General features: G+C 39.3%; 1 protein-coding gene across 3 annotated transcripts; it reads right to left on the bottom strand.

The window, feature by feature from the left end:
• Positions 1-476: 476 nt before the first annotated feature.
• On the bottom strand, positions 477-19,902 carry znf280d (zinc finger protein 280D). Of its 3 annotated transcripts, none has more exons than XM_085401547.1 (18): positions 19,763-19,902; positions 16,506-16,630; positions 15,219-15,427; positions 15,017-15,116; positions 14,674-14,895; positions 14,034-14,108; positions 13,825-13,931; positions 13,481-13,668; positions 10,106-10,263; positions 9,913-10,013; positions 9,676-9,822; positions 9,101-9,235; positions 8,784-9,013; positions 7,361-7,501; positions 7,187-7,255; positions 6,988-7,103; positions 6,872-6,893; positions 477-2,102 (listed from the first exon to the last, which is right to left on the bottom strand). In XM_085401547.1, the coding sequence occupies exons 2-18, from the start codon at positions 16,621-16,623 to the stop codon at positions 1,724-1,726; spliced, it is 2,517 nt and encodes an 838-aa protein (XP_085257673.1). In that variant the 5' UTR covers positions 16,624-16,630; positions 19,763-19,902; the 3' UTR covers positions 477-1,723. The 3 variants fall into 3 exon arrangements, with proteins under 3 accessions (XP_085257673.1, XP_085257665.1, XP_085257679.1); XM_085401539.1 differs by having other exon boundaries at positions 6,872-6,896; XM_085401553.1 differs by lacking the exon at positions 6,872-6,893 and having other exon boundaries at positions 1,924-2,102.
• Between the last annotated feature and the right edge of the window lie 1,985 nt (positions 19,903-21,887).

The raw sequence follows: 21,887 nt of genomic DNA on the forward strand, positions 1-21,887 counted from the left end.
AATAGATTCCACGTTAATATTTGATATAGGAATACTTTTGCTATCAGTTTAGAGTTTTAGTTTTCAGTTGTTTTCAGCTGAGGTTAGCTTTAGGAGATGCATTGCTTTTTCCATTTTAGCTTCTAATATTTTTATTTAGTTTCATTAATTTTTGATTAGGTCTCGGAACTCTGTGAACGGTAGTACCAACAACAACTAGTAGCGAGGTCTCATTACCACAGGGGGCTGCTGCTGCAAGCACTAGCTGTAGAGAAGTGAGGAAGAGATGAGAACCATAAATGCCAGGGCCAATTTTTTGTCTCAGTCCAGCCCTGCTCATAGTAACAAGTCTGACCAAAGTGACTACAAATGTTTTTTCCAAGTATGGCTTTTTAGTTTTCCTCCTAAAGAAATCTCACCACTAGCTTCAAGATCAAAATATTTCCTTGATTAAAAGAGGTGTATGTGGCCAACAAACAAATCACACTCAAACTGGCTTGTATTAAAGATTTATTTACATAACAAAGAAGAGGAACACTTGGATCTAAGCCAAGAATGTTGATCAGAGGAAAATGTGTTCTAAGGGGAACCATAGTTTTATAGGAATGTATTAAAAACAGGTTGGATGGGGGTACATTTATAGCGCCTTAATAGACATAGATGCATTTACAAACTTGCTGTACTGTACAAGTGAAAGATCTTTTTTTTGTTTTTTTGTTTTTTAAACAAACCTTCTGACATTTCAAGCCAAGTAAAACAAACACACAGTATTGTAAAAAATATTTCCAGATCCCCCCCCCCCCAGTAATTGTAAATCAAAACCCATCTAGTACCTAATCCAAAAGGTATTTATTTTATAAGCTGGATCTGTCAACTCTGTTAACACAGTGAAATCTACCTAATCTTTCACTCAATGCTAAAATATTCAGGTTATGTTCACCTTTAAAACGCAAACCTTTCAGAGCTGAGATCACTTTCCATGTGGGGAGGGAACCCCCCCCCCCAAAAAAAAAACATTCCACGTATTTTCCTAATGGTTTAAATCAGATGTCTTAGTGTTGATAAACTTACTTAAAACCAGCAGGTGATCAAGGTAAATATGTGCTACATCACTTTAACATTTTTACACTTGCTGCACAGCAACCTGACTCTATATAAAGGGAGCAGCTTTGAGGTTCATTACAAATAAAAAATGAAAGGAAATAAAAAGCACATACACAATAGTAGCAACCACACATTAAAAACCCAAAACACTTTGACTGCCTCTCACTTCCTTGATCCTCTTCCTCCTATCCTAATTAATACAAAACACCAGGAAAACCTATGGATGGGCCCAAGCTGCTTAAACATTCAGTAATTACAATATTTTTGCAGGCAAATTTTTAGGAGGACTACATGCAGAATTTAGGTATAAGTAATTTGAGCATTCTGTGCCGGGAAGTGGGATTTCTTTTTAAGGAAATCTGGTGGTCTTGACAAATTTATGTCAACATTTTTTGACAATCACTGCCCTCTTTAGGCCGGCAGGGCGCCAGACACTTTGTGTGTTGGGAGGATCTTACAAAAGAATCAAAAATATTTAGTGGGAATACTCCTGATCAACTTTGCAGGGTAAATAAAACTTTACTGGATCTACTTTTTTTTTTTTTTTTTATTCACAAATATAAAGACGTTTTACATCTAGTACACTGGTGAGGTGTTTTCTGAATAACGGGAAGTCATTGTTTAGTTAGTCTGTACAGGTTTAATCTGACTGAGGCTGCTGGTCCACAGTCGCACTCTCTGCCGCAGACACAGAGTCGGGACGCTGATCTTCCTCATCTCTGCTCTCTGAGATCTCGTCACAGAGGTCAGGTGTGCTGGAAGACGGTAAAGCGGGCAGCACCGACGTCTTTGAGTCATCTTCAGAGGAAGCCTGGATAACACTTGTTCCTGTGGAAATCTCCTTCTGATCTCCTGCTGGTAACGGCGACTCTAATTCTGGTTTGTCAACAGTGCCGATGGCTGCACCTCCAGATGAGACACATTCAGCTTGTTTTGGGTCCGTTTCCTTTGGTTTTTGAGCAGGTGAGGCTGTCAAGACGTACACTTGGACTTTGGCTGGCTGCCCCACGATGAGCTGCCTGTGTGAAGGGAAGAAGACGGCATTATAACGACGTACTTCAGATTGACGTTCAGCTAACATGCATTTTCTACCAACAATTTAAAAAAATATGAACCTACTCATGAACAGTTATATATTAGGGGTGCAACGATACACAAAATTCACGGTTCGGTTCGATACAAAAAAAAAAAAGTTCATGCCTTTTTAATTTGTCATTTATTAAAATTATAAATATATATTTTAACTCAAAAGTACAGTTTTTAAATTTAATGTTGCTGAAACAACAAAATAATAATAAAAATCTATCTGATCAAGAAATCACTCATCTTTGGCAAAGAGAGTTTATTACAGAGAAATGGCTCTTTCCAAAATAAAAGCTATACTATACGCTTCTTCTGGGGTTTATTCTCAGCAGCGTATTAAACATATCAGGTCCCCATAAGGAGAATCATGTGCTAACGGCTGTCTAAATGACTCGGGTAAAGTTTGTAGCATGCGTGCTTGTTGTTTTTGTCTGCTTCCACTTGTCTTTGCACTAAGATGATGTTGGCGTAAATGTGCAGTCATATTCGTTGTGTTCCCACTAGTGCTGTCAGCGTTAATGTCGTTAAAATGACATTAACGCCATAACGCAGCAAATCTCCCTTAACAAGTTACCGCAGATCGCCCCATGCGCAAGGCTGGACAGCGTCAACAAGCTAACTGCGCTAACGCACTAGTTCCCACCAATTGAGCATTGCGTGCATAGCTGGACTGGCCATCGGGCTGGCGATTTTTTGTTTTTATGGGCCGATCGATTTTTTTTTTTTTTGGAAGGGTATAAATAATGAAAGGTGTTGGATCGGCCAATTGGTCATGATCGACTCTGGGCTGGACCAATTACAGCCGAGGAGGTCGGATGCACCCTCCCCCTTGTTTAGCAATCTTATAGACGAACTAAAGAAAATGGAGAACAAAAAAAGGAAAGGAGGTGCAGAAAAAAATTAGGGCCAAAAAGAAACAAGCCCTTCAGGCAGACGCTGCCAAATGTGTAAAAATAACTGAATTGTTTGGCGGTAGCTATGGCATAGCTTCCACAGATTTAGCAACATCAGCAAGTGGTGGAGGCCAGCAGGTGGATAAGGGAAAGGGGAGGCAAGAGGAGGAGAGACCCGAGGCGGCCGCCGGTCATAGTGGCAGAGGAACTGAACTTCAGGTAAGAAGTCAGGTATTTTTTTGTCCCAGTCCAGCCCTGATTGCGTGGCACATCCGACACACTGTTTTACTTTTGTCCATGACTTTTGTCCATCAGGGTCATGCTTCACATGAAAACCAAGATAGTTCCAAACGCCAGATCTGAATGAGGGTGGGGGAGGTTCAATTTGCCATGTTGCAACGAACTTAGCTTCTGTCTTGCTAGCTTGCTCAGTAGTCGAACGCAGATCCACTGAGCGCTCAACACAGACAGCATCGTCAGAAGAAAAGTTGATAAAATAAATAAAAGATTTTGTATTGTTCGATACATACAGTGGGGCAAAAAAGTATTTAGTCAGCCACCGATTGTGCAAGTTCCCCCACCTAAAATGATGACAGAGGTCAGTAATTTGCACCAGAGGTACACTTCAACTGTGAGAGACAGAATGTGAAAAAAAATCCATGAATCCACATGGTAGGATTTGTAAAGAATTTATTCGTAAATCAGGGTGGAAAATAAGTATTTGGTCAATAACAAAAATACAACTCAATACTTTGTAACATAACCTTTGTTGGCAATAACAGAGGTCAAACGTTTACTATAGGTCTTTACCAGGTTTGCACACACAGTAGCTGGTATTTTGGCCCATTCCTCCATGCAGATCTTCTCGAGAGCAGTGATGTTTTGGGGCTGTCGCCGAGCAACACGGACTTTCAACTCCCGCCACAGATTTTCTATGGGGTTGAGGTCTGGAGACTGGCTAGGCCACTCCAGGACTTTCAAATGCTTCTTACGGAGCCACTCCTTTGTTGCCCGGGCGGTGTGTTTTGGATCATTGTCATGTTGGAAGACCCAGCCTCGTTTCATCTTCAAAGTTCTCACTGATGGAAGGAGGTTTTGGCTCAAAATCTCACGATACATGGCCCCATGCATTCTGTCCTTAACACGGATCAGTCGTCCTGTCCCCTTGGCAGAAAAACAGCCCCATAGCATGATGTTTCCACCCCCATGCTTCACAGTAGGTATGGTGTTCTTGGGATGCAACTCAGTATTCTTCTTCCTCCAAACACGACGAGTTGAGTTTATACCAAAAAGTTCTACTTTGGTTTCATCTGACCACATGACATTCTCCCAATCCTCTGCTGTATCATCCATGTGCTCTCTGGCAAACTTCAGACGGGCCTGGACATGCACTGGCTTCAGCAGCGGAACACGTCTGGCACTGCGGGATTTGATTCCCTGCCGTTGTAGTGTGTTACTGATGGTGACCTTTGTTACTTTGGTCCCAGCTCTCTGCAGGTCATTCACCAGGTCCCCCCGTGTGGTTCTGGGATCTTTGCTCACCGTTCTCATGATCATTTTGACCCCACGGGATGAGATCTTGCGTGGAGCCCCAGATCGAGGGAGATTATCAGTGGTCTTGTATGTCTTCCATTTTCTGATGATTGCTCCCACAGTTGATTTTTTCACACCCAGCTGCTTGCCTATTGTAGATTCACTCTTCCCAGTCTGGTGCAGGTCTACAATACTTTTCCTGGTGTCCTTCGAAAGCTCTTTGGTCTTGGCCATGGCGGAGTTTGGAGTCTGACTGTTTGAGGCTGTGGACAGGTGTCTTTTATACAGATGATGAGTTCAAACAGGTGCCATTCATACAGGTAACGAGTAGGGGACAGAAAAGCTTCTTACAGAAGACGTTACAGGTCTGTGAGAGCCAGAGATTTTCCTTGTTTGAGGTGACCAAATACTTATTTTCCACCCTAATTTACGAATAAATTCTTTACAAATCCTACCATGTGAATTCATGGATTTTTTTTTCACATTCTGTCTCTCACAGTTGAAGTGTACCTCTGGTGCAAATTACTGACCTCTGTCATCATTTTAGGTGGGGGAACTTGCACAATCGGTGGCTGACTAAATACTTTTTTGCCCCACTGTATGTGTACCGAACCGAAAGCACTGTATTGAACGGTTCAATGTCGATACGAGTATTGTTGCACCCCTATTATCTATAGATATGACACACTTATTAATAATAAATTTGCCTCTTAATGTTTTACTAAGTCATCTTAAAGGGGCACTCCTACGTCCACATGTTTATTAGTCACAAATCACAAGACGGAGCATGTTGGTTCGGTTTTAGGCCTTAATTTGCTACACTGTCCTCATCAGTGACCTGGCCTACTGTAAGACCTCAGTAACGCCTGTCGGTCCCATGAAACAGCCGCTCTGGACTGAGCTGTAAATAAAGCTGCAATGTTTGCAGCTTTGTGCATTAGTGGAAGAAGTGTAAATTGCAGGATTTTATTTTATTTTTTTAAATTGCTGCATCCACCAAGTTTTTTCAGGTTTGGGGAAAAAAAGACTAATGCTGTGAAAAGAGTCAGAGTCATGTATACAGTCCTCACAAACAGTAGTTTTTGGTTTTAATGAGTATCATGTGTCAAGTTTTGATTATTTGAAAATTACTTACACACACTTCCAAATAAGTAATTTATAAATTTTAAACTTCACATATTTTATCTATCTCACAAAAATCAAAAAAATCCAATGCATTTGTATCGTATATCTTTCTGCTAATTCCATCCTCAAAGATGCACCTGCAAACATTCACTATAGAGAGCGTGGATTGTGTGTGTAGACTCCATTTCACACACAATGTAACTTCAGAAGCAAAAGACAGTAAATACAAAATGTATCAAATTAAGGTCCAGTGTAAATATTAAAATGTTAACTATAAAATTTAGCAGTCAAAAGACCTATTTTGAGGAAGTACTTGATGACAGGAAGAAACATCTGAATGAACCAAACTCAACCATCTGATGCAACTAGTTGAGAGGGATATTACATAAGCTGCAATGTAACCAGTTATAACACTGTAAGGTTACTGAAGGTTATTGTCTCAAATAAAATGACCACATGCAGGCCAAATACTGCAGACACAATAAAAAATGCTGATGGTGGCCAGTGGTATCCCTCTGCCTCCTAGCAGATTATCGCATCGTATTTGCAAGAGTTTCAGAAAATTTGACCTCTGACCCTAACTATGAGTTTAAAGAGATTCAAAGTTGTCTGAGAGTTTTAGTAACTACACCTGTGGTATCAATTTGAAGATCCTACATCACTTTGTTCTGAAGTTATCACATTCACAAATCTGGATGAATTGATGTCGTTTATGACGGTAAAAAGTTCTAACAAACCTCTTTTTCCCCTAACCTCTTTGATAACATCTACACAGACACATATTCAGCCCTGAATTATTCTCCACAGCAAGTCAGTTACTATTGTCCACGATTCATGTAATTGTGAGGTTATTTCAGTTTTGTATAAAGTATAACAGGACTGAATAACAGAATATAAGAGATTCTACCTTTGCAGACGCTGGAGTTAATCGAGGTGTATGATATACAGATATCTCAATCTCTGTTATGTCTCTATTTTGACTATATTTTAATCTGTTAAAGTCTGTTGCAAGTTGTTCAACTTCATGAAAGCAAACTATAAATTGAAAAGAGTGCCCCTTTAAGTATTTAGTGCATTTTCTTTAGGTCTTCAGTGTGTTTCAGAGATTCACTACAAATCACAACATGTAAATGTTGGGAGCGGTTTCTACTCACACACGATCTTTGGCTTTCATATCTGCTGGGTTAAAAACAAGAAACAACTTTTTCAAGCAACGTGTGAAACTAAACACTGGCCATGACTCCAGCGGTAGTGAAAGACAAACACAAACCTTTCTCAGCTATGACTTTGCATACGTGATTCGGCCGATCGTTTAAATGTTTGGTCATCAGGTCGCCACGTGATGCATCGACGAGAAGGTCACAGTTGAGACAAACCAACGTGAACCTGAAAACAGAAGAAGAAATTTTATTACTATTTTAACTCAGATTTACTGCCAAGTGAAAGTATAACTTGAGAAGTACTCTTACTTTGAGGCCAATGAATTTTTCTTGTGATCCATTTTCAAAAATCTGTTCTTGGTGATGGTGCTGTGAAATCTGATTTTTTTTTTTTTTTAAAAAAGAAAGAAAGTTTTGTCATAAAAAAAGTCAGCAGATGCTAAAAGTCACTCAAATATCAATGGAAATCAGGGTCTTGCTGACCTTATCATATGATTCCCGATAGAAACTTTGCAACTTGTGCGATATTTGCATGCGCCGCAACTGGAAACCATTGGGAAATGAGAGAAAAAGTCGTCCACGTGTGCGTTGCATTCGATGCATGTGTAAATCCCTCCGCTAGCACTGAAAGCACAAAATGTAACACTTTAAGATACTGTTAATGATGATTTGAATTTCTCATTAGTATGATGCATTGTCTGCTGAGAGGTCTGTAGCTTTCTAATTGTACAGTCCGACTTGTTGTACCACTACATCATCTTATGTCTGATCTGCTTAAAAGCCCAAATAATGTGACTGAAGCCAGCAAATCGCTGTTGATTACTGAGCCTAATTAGCCAAATATCACACACACACACATTAATTTTTTTTAAAGACAGAAATCCTGCTATACTCCATGTTATTTTTACTCAGCCTAATGAAGAGTGTCCAGAAAATTAATTGGAAATACAGTCATTTATTTTGTGTACTGCGGGGCTTTAATAACCTCCATTAATTTGCTCCCACCCTGCCTTGGATACCCAAGAGGTGGGGCTCCATGTTAGTGGTTGTGGTGCAATTTTAACCACATGCAAAAGACCCATTGTGTCATTAAGATAAATGATCTGCACTTTAGTGAAGACTGCAGTGTAAACATTTAATTTATTTAAAGACTACAGTCATTTTAAAGGGTCTTGATATTTAACTTCTTAATAAATTTGCATCAGCTCAAATTGTATTAAGGGCTCAACGTTTGCGACTTCACAATAGTTTAAAAGAGTCCAAATGTATTTATTTACACCACCTACAGTGGAACGCAGGAACAAGTAATCCAACAAGAGACAACTACAACTAGAGCAATTGATGCAATGATGCCATGAAAATGTCAAAAACTGATTGGTTGGAAAAAGCTGTCTTTAACAAGAAAACGAATAGCAGTCCACAAGCAGAGGAGGAACAACAGCCAACATTAGCAGATGTTTTTTTTTTTTTTTTTTTTTTTTTTTTACACATCTGACACCGCCCCCTGGTGACGACAACACAGCTACAACAGGTAGACATGGGTCACATTAAATCCTGAAATAAGAAAGTCTGTGATGGCTTTGTCTGTGAAAAGTTTTATAATAAGGACTGCTGAGATATTGATCAGGCTGTTGGCTGTGCGAAGCAGCGTAGCTGAAGCTGAAATGAGCCAAGAGTCCAGAGTGTGAACTAATCCAAGCAAACAAAGAGTGAAATCCAGAGGACCTGAATAGCTCGAGTTTCAGATATGAAGAAATGGCTGAACCTTCGTGGCAGTTCTAATGTTATCATACCAAGTGAAGTTTTGAAAAAGAACACTCTGAAATCTAAATTGATCTTCACTGATGTTTACATGCTGCACATCTTTAGAGTCTGCTCCTGAGTGCTGTGTGAAAAAGTTGCCAACCTGAGATTCCTGAGTGCCAGGTTGTGCTTGGACTGAGGGTTTTGCTTCTTGCTCTGAGGCATCTTTGCCTTTCCTGTTTCTGAGGTGGTTGGTTTAGACTTAGATACAGTAACATGAGGTTTTATTGGATGATTCACACTCAGACTTTCTGTACTGACGACAAAACCAGGTTGCTTAGGGGACACTGGCAGTGCAGGTGACTTTCCTGTGAGGGAAGCTCTAATGGTCACCTGCAGTGAGAACACAACACTGGATCAAATTTATATTTCTTTAACATTTAACATAATAGCACAGATCTTATTATGACTGCCTCAGACCTTTGTACCAGGAGGAAGGCCCTCCAGGGCTTTAGGCTTCCTAAAAGTCTTGTGGACATGAGTCCTGTGCTCCACTTTCTCCTTGTAGGTGAGAAAATTCAGTCTACATTTTCCACAGCGATGGATCTTTTTTTTCTGAAATGGGGGGGGGGGGGCAGAAACACAAAAAAATGTGATTAATAAGTGGTTCTATGGGAGGCTAATAGCTGATATGTTTCATTTGGATTCGCTGAAAGAGTCTAACAAGTACGAAACAGACTAATTTCACTTCTATTAATAGAGTGGCAATTAATTTTTTTTGGTTCTAATTCAACCAAATTTATTGCTTTGTAGGGCAAGAGAAGCAGGTTTTATTGTGGAAGCTTTTATGTATTACACTTGTGTGCTTGGCAGACACCTAAATCAATTCAAACTTGGAGGTAATGGCAGGAACCAAAAACAACTCCAAGCCTGTAAATGTTTAAAATTTCCTGGAGAAAATCTGAATTCACTAAACTGTATTTTGCACTGCGGCAGTTAAAACTGACATCTGTTTCTGAAAGGCGCTCAAACCGAGGGTGAACTTAGCTTCATACCTGATGTTTCATGTAGTGCTGCATGTATATATGACTAGTTCTAAGAACTTTGAGACAGAAGGGACACAGCAGGTCTTTTGTGTTTTCGTGGACGCTCCTGAAATGTGTCTCCAAATCAGAGAAGAAGGAAGACCTGTAATTGCAAACCTGTGGAAGCAGTAAAACCACAAATTCAGTACTGGCCACCGATTCTCTGCACACATTAAAAGAAACTGTAACCCTAAGACGAATGCAGACCTGGCACACATAAGGCATTTCCCCAGGTTTGTGGTTTCCCTTCATGTGCTCCAGAAGCACCTGCTCTGATTCAAACGCCAGCTCACATATCTTGCAATTGGCTAAAAGGGAAAAAAATAGAATAAAATCAGATATGGAAAATAAATTTCTAACCAAAAAGCCAGAATGAGCTTCATGAATCATCGTGTTATACTTGAGGATTCAATTGGGCTGTGAGCACTCTCAATGTGGCACTGCAGCTGGAACGGGGTCATGTACTGTCGGTAGCAGTGGTGGCAGGTTGTGTGGCTTTCCCAGCTCTCGCTGTTCTGCTTTTCCAGCTCCAAGTGGTGTTTCATATGGTTCATGAACCTGCAGCGAAGAATGGAAACACACAGAGCACGGAAATGTCAACCAACTCGTTAGCATGTGGCAGCCTTTGAACAATTAGCCAGCTTTTAACTGTTATCAAGAACAGACTGCTGACGTTTATTTGAACTGACGATTCAGGCCTCAGTAAAGACCTAGAGACCACTCAGAACAGGTTGCTAAGAAAAATCGGTGTTCCCAACTGGTTCGCAAATAGTTGGTCACAAAGATGTATTCTTAGTGATTGCTTTGGTTGCTAGCATCGCTTGCCCATAAAAGATGCTAGCTTGTCTGCAAACACTAATTATTTGCAGAGTGGAACTGAACCTGTGAAAAGCATGAAGCAGGCTAGAAAGAGCAATCGCCTTCATCGAAAAAGTTTTGAAACCTTTTGGTTTTAGCGTCGAGGCACAACTGTGCTCATAAGGCAAACGGCCGTTTCTGGTTTTCATCGTGTTTTCATCTTTGTTACAGATCAGTGAGTAGTTGCTGAGTGTTTGCAGACATGACTTTTGCGACTTTTGTTAATCTGCTCATTACCAAAGAAATCACAATGAGGCTTTCATGTAGCATCATATCATTACAACTGATATCCCCTAGCAACAGCCAGCAACCACTCATCATCCAGTTGTTACCAAGTTACTGGAGGTTGCCAACTGGTCTCTAGCCCTGTGTGATTGAAACCTTAGAAAGTATGAAATGGATGCATTTACCCGTATTTATTCATTCTAGCCCAGACCACCTGCTGCTGGAATGCAAAATTAATCTTAATAATTGCTTTTCATACTTTAAATTATATGAAAACATTAGTCAAACTTTTTCCCCCCCCATTCATGTCTTATTATATTTGTTGCACCTGTAATATTGAATCCTGAATCCTAAGAAACAAAAGGTGGAGTGAGTAAACTAAGAGTAACATTTTTTTTTAATTAATTTAAAAAAAAGTTCATTTCAGGTTATAAACGAAAGGAAGAGTTTCTATAATTGTTCACAAATATACTTTATATGATGAACAGGTGTTCTGACTTTACAGTTCAGTTTTTGCTCATTATTAACCCTGTTTTAAATGTATTTAAATTGGTTAAATTTAACCCATAACAAAAATATATTTTCAAGATATTAGTGTTGGTACTACTGATTGAAAATTTTGGCAGGCCACTTATATATTTGTTGAATAGTTAAAGATCAGCTTAAACCTGTTGAGATCAGCTACAGTGCATGCTAACTGAACTTACTCCACATCTGTATACTGCTGGTTGTCTAAGCCCTACATTTTCAAAGCTGCTACATTAAAGAATTAATTTATAAGCCAGAAACTATTAGGTGAGCTATTACTTTACATTTAAGTGTATTTTCCACACAGCCTTTCCATTCATTCATCATAACAATGTTTGCATTTGGTCAGTACAAACAGCTCAAGGTTGAATAAATAAATACACAAGTGCGGACTTGAACAAATTTGATCACGATTTATCTTTAAAGAGAAAATAGGTGCACTAAAACAGCATCAACTTTAGCTTTGTGGGGGAAAAATTAAATATTCATGGCTTGTGTACATGCACCGGATCCAGGTCCCAAAGGTTTTTAAGATGAATGAAGCGCTCTGCTCACGCTTCACTTTCTAAGCATGTATAATGACTGCTATAATATCAGCAATTACACAAAGATTTTTGTTTTGCTTAATGATACAGTGCCCCACGGCTGCACTGAGCACCTCCTCAGCTACCTGCCACTGCTGCCCTGACGAGGCATGGCCCATTTTTCAGCCTGCACATTCTGCTACCTCAGCTCCCCTAATAGAAATTTTTATGTGGCTGATCTCTGACCTCCGCTGTGAGAGTGTGGTTGCAGTACAAATGTGTTCTCCCATTAAAAGCAGCTTACAGAAGCTTTTTTTGCCCCACTGTTCTGAAGCAAAGTTATTTAATCAAAGGAGCACTTCTTACGCCACCTAAACTAGCAGTCATTTTTCATCTCTACGCCCATGAGGGAAAATGGTCAGATACTGTCATCCATCTGAGACAAAAGCTGCAGTTAGGGCAGAGGCAGATAACCTCCCTCCCCATCCTCTCTTTTGTTTTATTGGCACTGGACACAAAGTCCTTGAAAACTCAGTTTGGTTTTTGAACATTATGTGTGTAGACAAAACAAGCCAAACACTACAGCACTGTCTATAAACACCATAAATATTCACTAATACTTTATTCAAATCCATGTTAGAGTTGGAAAAGGCAGATGGTTTTGCCTTTACTCCCCTTCATAAAGGGAATGTTGATTTCAAAATATAATTCCCACAAATTAACAATACCATTGGAGTTTAGATCAGTATCCGTATGCCTTCCTATTACTGAGCAAAACAGAATACTAAAGTTGAATAATTACTACTAGACCAACCTGCCTATTTATTACTGTAATACAATCAGATGTTCCCCAGCAGAAAGCGATTAGCCTGGTTATGAGGTGAGCAGCCACCTGTAAGCCGAGCTGCTCAGACTTCCTTAAAGCAGGAAGCCCAATTACTACTATAAAACAATAACACGACGACCCAATCTAATGGATATTTGGAGCAAATATATGCTGGTTAATTTCTATTTAGTGACAAGGAAACACACATAAAAACAAACCAATATTTGTAAATCTATAGTACATTATATCCTCCTGAGACCCAGCCTATTCATTTTTTCCTCTATTTTGGACATTTGTTTTCTTTCTATATCTTATGACTTGTTTGAGCTACCCTTACTAGGTGCCGATGTGCTCACAGAGGACATGCTGGCCCTTCCAATGATATCTCATATGTTTGGGTGGCTTCTTTAAGCTCCAAAGAGGCAGGAAATCATAAAATCAATTTCCTCAGTTCTCAGGAGGATATTATGCATATTAATATAGTGGCATATGTACCAATCAAGGAGTAAGGTCTGATTTAGACTTTTGGGGAATCTTTGTAGAGCTTTTCATGTAACTTGCGCAAGTGGCCGAAGTCATTGCTGACATTTATGGATGTGCACCATTCATTATGCTTTAATTACTGTGTATTTGCGTCCTGTTGTTTTACATGTGGTGCCAGCCAATAGGAACCAATAAAATAATGTAAATAATTCAAACTTACAAAGGCAAAATGCTGAAATCAGCAAGAAGTCTGCACTCTTTGTGGGAAAAATGACAATTCATAAAGAAAAATTATGGCTATCTACTTAAGAATGAAAGCAAATTTTCCTACCTGATATTATTCTTGAGAACTTTTAAGCAGCTCTGGCACTTAAAGGTGGTGTTGGTCTTCTGTGCCTCCTTCTTTTGCACGTCTCCCTCAAAGTTACCGTAATAGAAATCTGCGACCAGCATGATGCGCTTGTTTGAGTTCGTGTTCAGGGCCGCTGGAGCTGTGCTTCCTCCGTTGGCACGGCAGTTCTGACATAAACGGATTAAACATATTAATGTTTCATGGAAACCAACACACGAATGATTGTTTGCTAAAACTGACGGGCTTTTAAAAACATTATTTTATATAATTATTTCATATAATCCCATTTGACAATAACATATTCTTACCAGAGTTTTACTCACCATCATGTGATATTTTAGAGCTTCCTCTGTGAGAATTTCTTCTTGACAATTGGGACACTTTCTCTTTACCATGCCATTTTCCACTCTGATGACTACTTTTTGTGGTGCTACAGAAAAGGAACTGAAGGTTAAACTTAATAAAATACAGCAGGAACTTGGATTAGAATCTTTTTGAGTTTAAAAAAAAAAAAATTGTCAATAAAACTTACACAAGTCAGGCTTTGATTTTTTTGCTACGTTGTCCATTTCCTGTGGTGCCAGTCCTCGTTTCAGTAAGCTCTGATCTGTACCGAAATGTAAAACAATTGACAATTGAGATAATTGAGCTGCCTGAGGCTAAAAACACAGTTGTTTTTTTTTGTCACAGTTCCACATTTTTATCCCTAGACTCTACAATAAACATACACTAGAGGTATACACAGCAAGAGGTTGTGAAGAGGTATATTGTTTTCTTTACTTTTTCATCTTTGTGGTCTTGCTACTTAATTTCACTGTGCAAGCAACTGTATACTGACAATAAAAGTTATATGTTCTAAGTTCTACAAGAGTAGCTTCACATGATTCATAGATCAAAATAATCCAACAATTCCTGCGCTTTCTGAACCAATACATTTTAATCTCCTCCCCCCTTAAAGTTGACTTTTTTCTATTTCACTGCTCTTCATTAAGGTGTGAGCTAGAGCTTTTGACTAATAAAGACTATTTGCACAAATACGGACCTCATTATCTGAAACTTTGGCTGTGTTTAATATGAGGAACCACCACTACAAAACATGTACACGTGGCAGAAAAAAAAAAAAAAAAAAAAAAAATCAGGAAAAGCAAAATAGCTAACTTTTAGAGCGTTACCTCTGCTATTGGTGTCCTTTGCAGACATAGAAAAGGTCTGAAGAGGTTGTGAGGTGGATCTGTTTGGTTGAAGCTGACTAGGCTGTGTTGAGTATACAGCAGGACTCTGGACATTTGACAGTGTCACAACATTGTTGCTAATTTGTTGCACCTGTGGCCTGTGGACAGCGCCAGGTATGACTGTGGCTGGAGAGACCTGCTGAAAAATCTGCTGCTGACCAGCTGTAAGCAACAGGATACGCACTTGGCATTGCAAGACTCAAACTAAAGAAAATAAACAAACAAAATATAGTGCAATGAAGATTTACTCACAAAAGGATTACTATATTAAACTGAGATTTACCTGGAATGATTGTAATTGATGGTCTTGGGGGATACGCGGCCCCAAAAGAGGCAATAAAGTCACTGCTATTTGTTAACTGTGGAGAAGTGACAATAAAGCCCTGAAAAAACAAACAAAAATCACCCTTATCAGCTTCTGTTCCTTCTGCCTGCTCTTATCATTTAGTTTTTTGGTATTTAGAAACACTTAAATGCAAAAATACCTGATTATTGACAATAACAGGCTGTGGAGTTACTGTTGTCAGACTGGTTGGTACAATACTCTTTGTTTTCCCAGGTATATTCAATGGCAGCACTATTGGTGAGGGGACCACAGCAGGCTGAGGAGGGGGGCACTTTACTTCTTGTTTCGCTGCACTTTTCCTTTGAGGAGTCGGAGGGTTAGAAGGCTTTCCATCCTTCTGGTTATTCGCTGTGAGAACATTAAGGGGGGCAAAAATAGGCAATTCAACAACAACAACCAGAAACAAAGTCAAAGCATTGAAAACTTAGAATTTTAGCAGGCAATATGTGCAACTTGCTGGACAACAAGTAAAAACCCTAGAAAAACAACTTCTGTAATGAGCTGCAATTGACTAAAAATAGTGAGTTACAGAAAATTAAATGTACACTATTTCTCCTCTGGATGCTGGGACAATATAGGGACATTTATACGTCCGAACTGTGTTTGGTACAACTTGCAGTTTGTGGGTTTCTCTGCCTACAGTTTATAATGCACTATCCAATCAGTTCCGCAGTATGTGGGTGAATCTGAGCAGAGAGTACACAGTTCAACAATTTATCCTGCTACTTCAATCTGCAGTAACATCATCAACAAACCCCATCGACTCAGTTCTACTGGCAGTCATACGTGGCAGCCATAACATTACCACCATCATGTTTGACAGATGATGTGATATGCTTCAGATCACGAGTCAAAGAACTGCATCTATTCGTGACAGCTTTTTTTCCCATTGTAGGCTTTGTCAATGACACATTTACTTCCTCATAACTTCACTAGATGGTGTACAGGGTGGCGTACTGAGGCAAAAATTTACAGACATTGTCACCGTCTCCTTCCAGAAAACACGACCCAATTATTTAAAAAAAAAACTATGAATCTTGTATGCCTGATGGCATAAATGAGTACTATAGAGTAAACTAAAACAATCTAGCAGGACAAACAGCTCTACATGTCAGAGACAATATTTGATCTGGTGCCAGAAATTTCTTTGAAAGGACTTTTATCCTGTCTCCAAATGGTTAAAAGTGGACATTTAGTTATCCTATATTTACAAGTGCATATTAAGAACTGGGCAATACTGTGCGGATGTTCCCGAATATTTAACAAACTAATCTGGATCTGGGCACAGGGAAGCTCTCCAGGTAAATTTCAGCTTTGGTGGAGGAATCCAGTCTGTTTTTGTATTATCATACATTCATTGGTGCCATTAAAGTTTAAACAATAAAATAAGACGTTTTTATATTTCTAAAAATGTGGTGTAACATACAGAGCACTCCAACAAAGATGGGCTCATCGTCATCATCTTCTATCAAGTGAACTTCAGGAACTTGTTTCTGCCACGGCTCCAGCTCCTCCTCTACACACTCCATAAAAAGTTCGGACATTGTGGACCTACAACAGAAAAACATTAAAGTTACTGCTTCAGCAAACAACACACGTATCTCCCATCAGCCACTTTGAGATGAAATAAGAAACACAGATATCACTGATGGTGGCCCACTTAGGTACAGATCCTTGGATGATCTAATTATTGAAAGAAAAAAAACAAACAAAAATGGTGTTCCCAAAGTATTTCATGATAAACTGTCGAAACAGGCATTTGATCTTTACCTGTGATTACTTTTTCTGATTATGCCTATTAAAAAAGTAACGATAAGAATCGCTGCAGCAAATGCATGGAAAACGGGTTACTGGGAGAAATTCGATTCAGGTGTGCAATCTGAGCATCCGGTGCCTGAGTCTGCACCAAAAAAACTGCAAAATCTGCATTTGGCATACAGCTGGTCAGCACTCGGTTCTACAAGAATAAACAAGCTGAGCATAAAATAAATGACCCCTGATGAGGGCTTTACTAGCTGGAGTGGGGCTGCTTTTAGTAGAACTGATAATCGATTACTCAACATGTTAAGTAGCTAGATTTCTTAAACTTAATAAGAAGAGACTTTGTGTATTCAAACGGATTTCCTTGAATTTAGATTAGAAATTGATTATAAACTGGTGGTATACTCAGATGCTACCATTTGACATGGCATCTTGGGGTTATGCCACAGCGTTTTAAGGGTGATGCCACGACCTATCCCGGCTTTTTGAGACGGTGCCATTACATACCTCGTCCAAACAGCTGAGCTGCCACAGCTGTGTGGTTGTGGGTGTGTGTTTTTTTTAATAATGTCTTTACTGTGGCTTTTTTGAAATACTGGAATGTCACAATGTATAGTGGTTGTCTGGAAATGTTTTTAGGTTGGCCATGGTTTGGAATGAGTCAGAAAAGTCAGAATTCTGAGATTAAAGTCAGAATTCTGACTTTTTTCACCGAATTCAGGAAAAGAAGAAAAAGAAGGAAAAAAAAAGAAAAGACGTGCCCACTTTTTTCCCCCCCAGTGGCCCTAATCCTCTTTCGTAAGGACCTGATCAACAAACTAGCTCAATACTTCAATTTAACACCAATCAAACAAAAAGCTAAGAAAACACCCAAATCACGAATCAAAGAAAATAACATAGTTCAGACAAATGACTTCATCTGGTTTGGTTTTGAACAATTCTGACTTATCCTCTCCAAATGCCTTGGCAGTGTGCGGCACCACCCCAAAATGCCACGGAATCATCTCCATATGCTACAGCATCACCCCAAACGCCGCAACAGATTGAGGTATTAGTCTAAGCAGCCATGGCATCACCCCTAAATGACATGGTAAGCCTCCACCATGGGTGCCACAGTTAGAGGCTGATGCCACAATTTGATCCAGCCCTCAAATTGCATGGCATTTCATTGCATCTGAGGGTGCCACAATAAGGGGCCGATGCCATAATTTGAACCAGCCACTGGCGCATAAACACAGGTACCTAAATATTATACAGTATGTGATTAGTCATTTGACACCGGACGTGAAGAAAAGCAAACTTTGTAGCTTATCCATCCACCGCCGCTTATTTCTACAATAAATCTCCAGAAGTATTAAAATATGCAGATAAACTGTTAACTTAGTGACTTAGTTAGTCTGATACAAGACTGGTTAAATTATACAGCTTTTTTTTCCTTTTTTTTTTTAACATGGAAACAATACCTGCAGCAAACAGGGGTGAGTCTAAAGGGGGGTATGGGGTGCACGAGACCATACTTATTCCAAGGCTTTCATAACATTTTTCAGACTAAAAGTGAAATAATATAAAATATTTTATTCATTAAATTGCATTAATGTTTAAAAATAAAAGCTTTCTTCACAAGCCAATTAAAATGTAAAAGGGCCATTAAACTCTGAGCCACTGACCTGAGGGTTGTTAGGTCAGACACAGAATTATTATTAATATGAATTAACATCTGCAACATCGTGTCTTTTTTCAGCTGCATTAAAACTTGCCTCCGATTAATTTTAGAAAGCCTTCTAAGAAGACAGAGTAAAGGTAAGACGTGAATTTTTTTTTTTTATCTTTTTGATATTTATTATTTCTCATTAATAATACAAAAGTATTTCTTATTCGATTACTTGATTAATTGATGGAATAATCGATATACTACTCCATTCTGAAAGTAATCAATAGCTGCAGCCCTAATGGCATCACTTTCACTTCATGGCGCACAATGTTTGGCCAGTTTGTTTAGATTTTTATTTATTTATTTTTGCTTTGAATACATGACTTTAAAAAAACAACAAAAAAAAACAAATTTTAAACATGCTTCAGGTTATTTTCAATCTGGAAAAATCTCATTAGTGGGTACCATTACCGTTTTTTTACCCTACAGTACAAACCCCTGATTATTTACAGTGATTATTGGTGAACAGGATTTAAACTGGGTCTCAGTGCTTTGGTTTTTTGTGTTGTGGAGACCCTAAAAGGAGCTTTTATAAACTGAAGGTTTTACAAAGCTGTGTAATTGACGTTAAGGCGGTGACAACACTGCCTGCTGGTGTAGCTGTGCTCAGTTTCTATTGTATAATAGTCATACTAATGCCTCGCGTTTTAATGCATTACTTATTTGGGCCTGAACGCTTTTATAGCGACAAACAACTAACTGAAATTGCATGCACAAATGCACAAAGGTCTTTAATTTTAAGCGAGCTCACCTCAGTGCACATTTCATAAACACATGAAAACAGGTAGAGTAAATGAAGACATTATTGTGTGCTACATTCAACAACAGAACAGCTAACGTCATGTTAGCCTAGCTCCCTCATAGCGAGCAGCGCTGTTTGACGTTAATGTCTCTTTTCACTAGCGGCAGAGCTAATGCTAAGGTCCAGTTTTCTAGTGCTGCTCCTGCTCTTCGGCCGCTGCAGTCTGCCACAATATTAGAGCATTAAATGCAAAATCAGATTTTAGAGCTGCGGCACAGTGTACTGTCAGATCATTGTATCATTATTTTGCAAGAGTAACCGGTCATCGAGCAAAGCCTCATAACATTAGCCAGAATCGGTTAGCATGCACACATTTTCTGGGACAAAGCCTGCACCGGTAGGACGTGTGCTTAAACACAACTCTTTCACTGCCAGCTCGCAGTTTAGGGGAAAAGCTGTGTCTACATACCAGTTTCGGCACAGTCCTTGAGCTGAGGACGGCGGATTTCAGAAAGAGCGGGTGCACATCACACACACCAAGGGATGTATCGCTGCCCAAAGGCGGCGGAAAAGCTCGGCGTGTGCGGACCAATACCCGGTGCTCCTCGCTGGGAACTTCCTTTCAGTGATGTACTGCTTCCTGGTCTCGCCATCAGTTCTCTCCACATGCAAAGGAATAACCAGCTCAGCAAGACACATTTGCACACATTAAATAAACATTTGTTTAGGTCTGCATTTTTATTCAGTCATTACTTTTAGATATATTTCTAAGTAATCAAGGGATGTGTAGATAATTAAAATAAAACAACATATACTTTGTCTCACATTTAGGAAATTCCTATGCAACATGACAAGACAAATATCTTAATGAGGTAAAAACTAAAGTAAAAAATATACACAGTAAATGATGTCAGATGACATTAAAAGACCCTTAAATCTTCGTGCCATGAGGTCAACAAGGTGCAGGAAACATTCCTCAGTGATTGTGGTCCATATTGGCGTGTTATCCTCCTGGAAGCAGCCGTCAAAAAATCGGTACATGGACATGGTCAGCAACTATACTCAAGCAGGCTGTGGGATTAAGCAATGCTCAGCTGTAGCTAAGTTTCCCAATGTGTGGTAAGAAAATATCCCTCACATGGTTACACCACCATCAACAGCCTGAACCACTGATCAAGGCAATAAGGATTCATACTATTTACACCATCTGAATATCGCAGTGGAAATGGAGTCTCAATGGACCAGGCACCATTTTTCTAATCTTCTATTGTGCAGTTTTGGTGAGCCCATGTGAACTGTCTCAGTTAACTGTTTTTACCTGGTAGGAGTGGCACTCGGTGTGGTCTTCTGCTGCCGTGACCCATCTGCTTCAAGGTTTGACATGTTGTGCATTTAAAAATGCTATTCTACATACTTTAGTTGTCAGTTTATTGACTTTGCAGCTCATGGTGCAGCTGCTGTGATGGGAAGGAGAGGAACAGTCACACTCGTATTTTCTCTAATTTATATGTTCAAAAGTTTACATACAAACTTAAATATATACACAAACTCCCTTAAATCTGTTAATAGGTGGTGCTGAAGGTTCTGCGTCTTTTATCTTGGCAAGGCCGAGACCTATTAACTTCTTGTTAGTGGCATTAGAAATAAGTGCATACAAACTTCTAATGACATCTGTAAGTGTATTTAACTGCAGGTTAATAACAAGCTGTCTTTAAAGCTGTTTTGTAATGGAAAAGTAATTATTCATCAAAATAATTCACAGAAACAAACAAGATTACCCGTTATTACCTGAAGAAACATTTTTTGACAAGCCCTGAATTACCTCTGAGTAATTAATGGTACATAGACTGCACCACACCTGCCATCTGCTCCTGCAGCTCTCACTGCAGTTGTTTCAGATCGTTAGATTAAAAACAGATCTGCTGATAGAATCAAGTGATGCATGATGCACACAGCATAATAAAGCATAAAATAACGCTCTGTTTATCAAGTCAAGTCAAGTCAAGAAAGCTCTTTAATATATTCTTATCCACTGTGATCTCCATCTTCTCAAAACTGCAAATGATAAAATACAGTGATGACACAAAATGACACATGTCGACTCTTTGAGATATTACAGATCTTGTAGGTGCAGCAGGGAAAGCAAATGATCAATAAAACACCGCATTTTCCAATTTATAGCCAGTTACATCATTCTGAAACAGCTGCGCCGATCAGATCTTAGCCAACAGGCAGAGGCTGTCCAGACAGTTAGGTACTGAATACGGATACTTTGCATGACTCGCAGTTTATATTGTTACTTATTTATCTCACGCTGGGTCTAGATGCAGACCTTCTGTTCATGTACTGTCGGAAATAAGGCCTTTTAATGCTTTTCCCTTAAAGAAACTTTCTTCTGATTGGCTACCTCTTTCATCAGCAACTGGGAGGGGCTTCCGTGATCCTGACCATATTATGGTTATGCCTTCTGTGACGTTTTACAGAGCCAAGATTTGGGGAAACAACAACAACAACAAGAACAAAAAAAAACGTCAGGATCTGAGTGTTTGGAACAGACTGAAGTGTTTGGCTCATAAGGATTACTCATACATGTA

This window comes from Rhamphochromis longiceps, linkage group LG1, assembly GCF_057381845.1.
Source record: "Rhamphochromis longiceps isolate RC_006_pf linkage group LG1, R_longiceps_female_GT1.1, whole genome shotgun sequence".
NCBI classification, from domain to species: Eukaryota; Metazoa; Chordata; class Actinopteri; order Cichliformes; family Cichlidae; genus Rhamphochromis; species Rhamphochromis longiceps.

Bases quoted from the DNA above. Each gene is read 5' to 3' on its own strand.
- znf280d (XM_085401539.1), bottom strand. From the start codon at position 16,623: ATGTCCGAACTTTTTATGGAGTGTGTAGAGGAGGAGCTGGAGCCGTGG. The intron at 13,932-14,033 runs GTAAGTTTTATT...CCTTTTCTGTAG, and splicing joins AAAATCAAAGCCTGACTTGT to CACCACAAAAAGTAGTCATC. The intron at 9,823-9,912 runs GTCTGCATTCGT...CTGCTTCCACAG, and splicing joins AAATGCCTTATGTGTGCCAG to GTTTGCAATTACAGGTCTTC.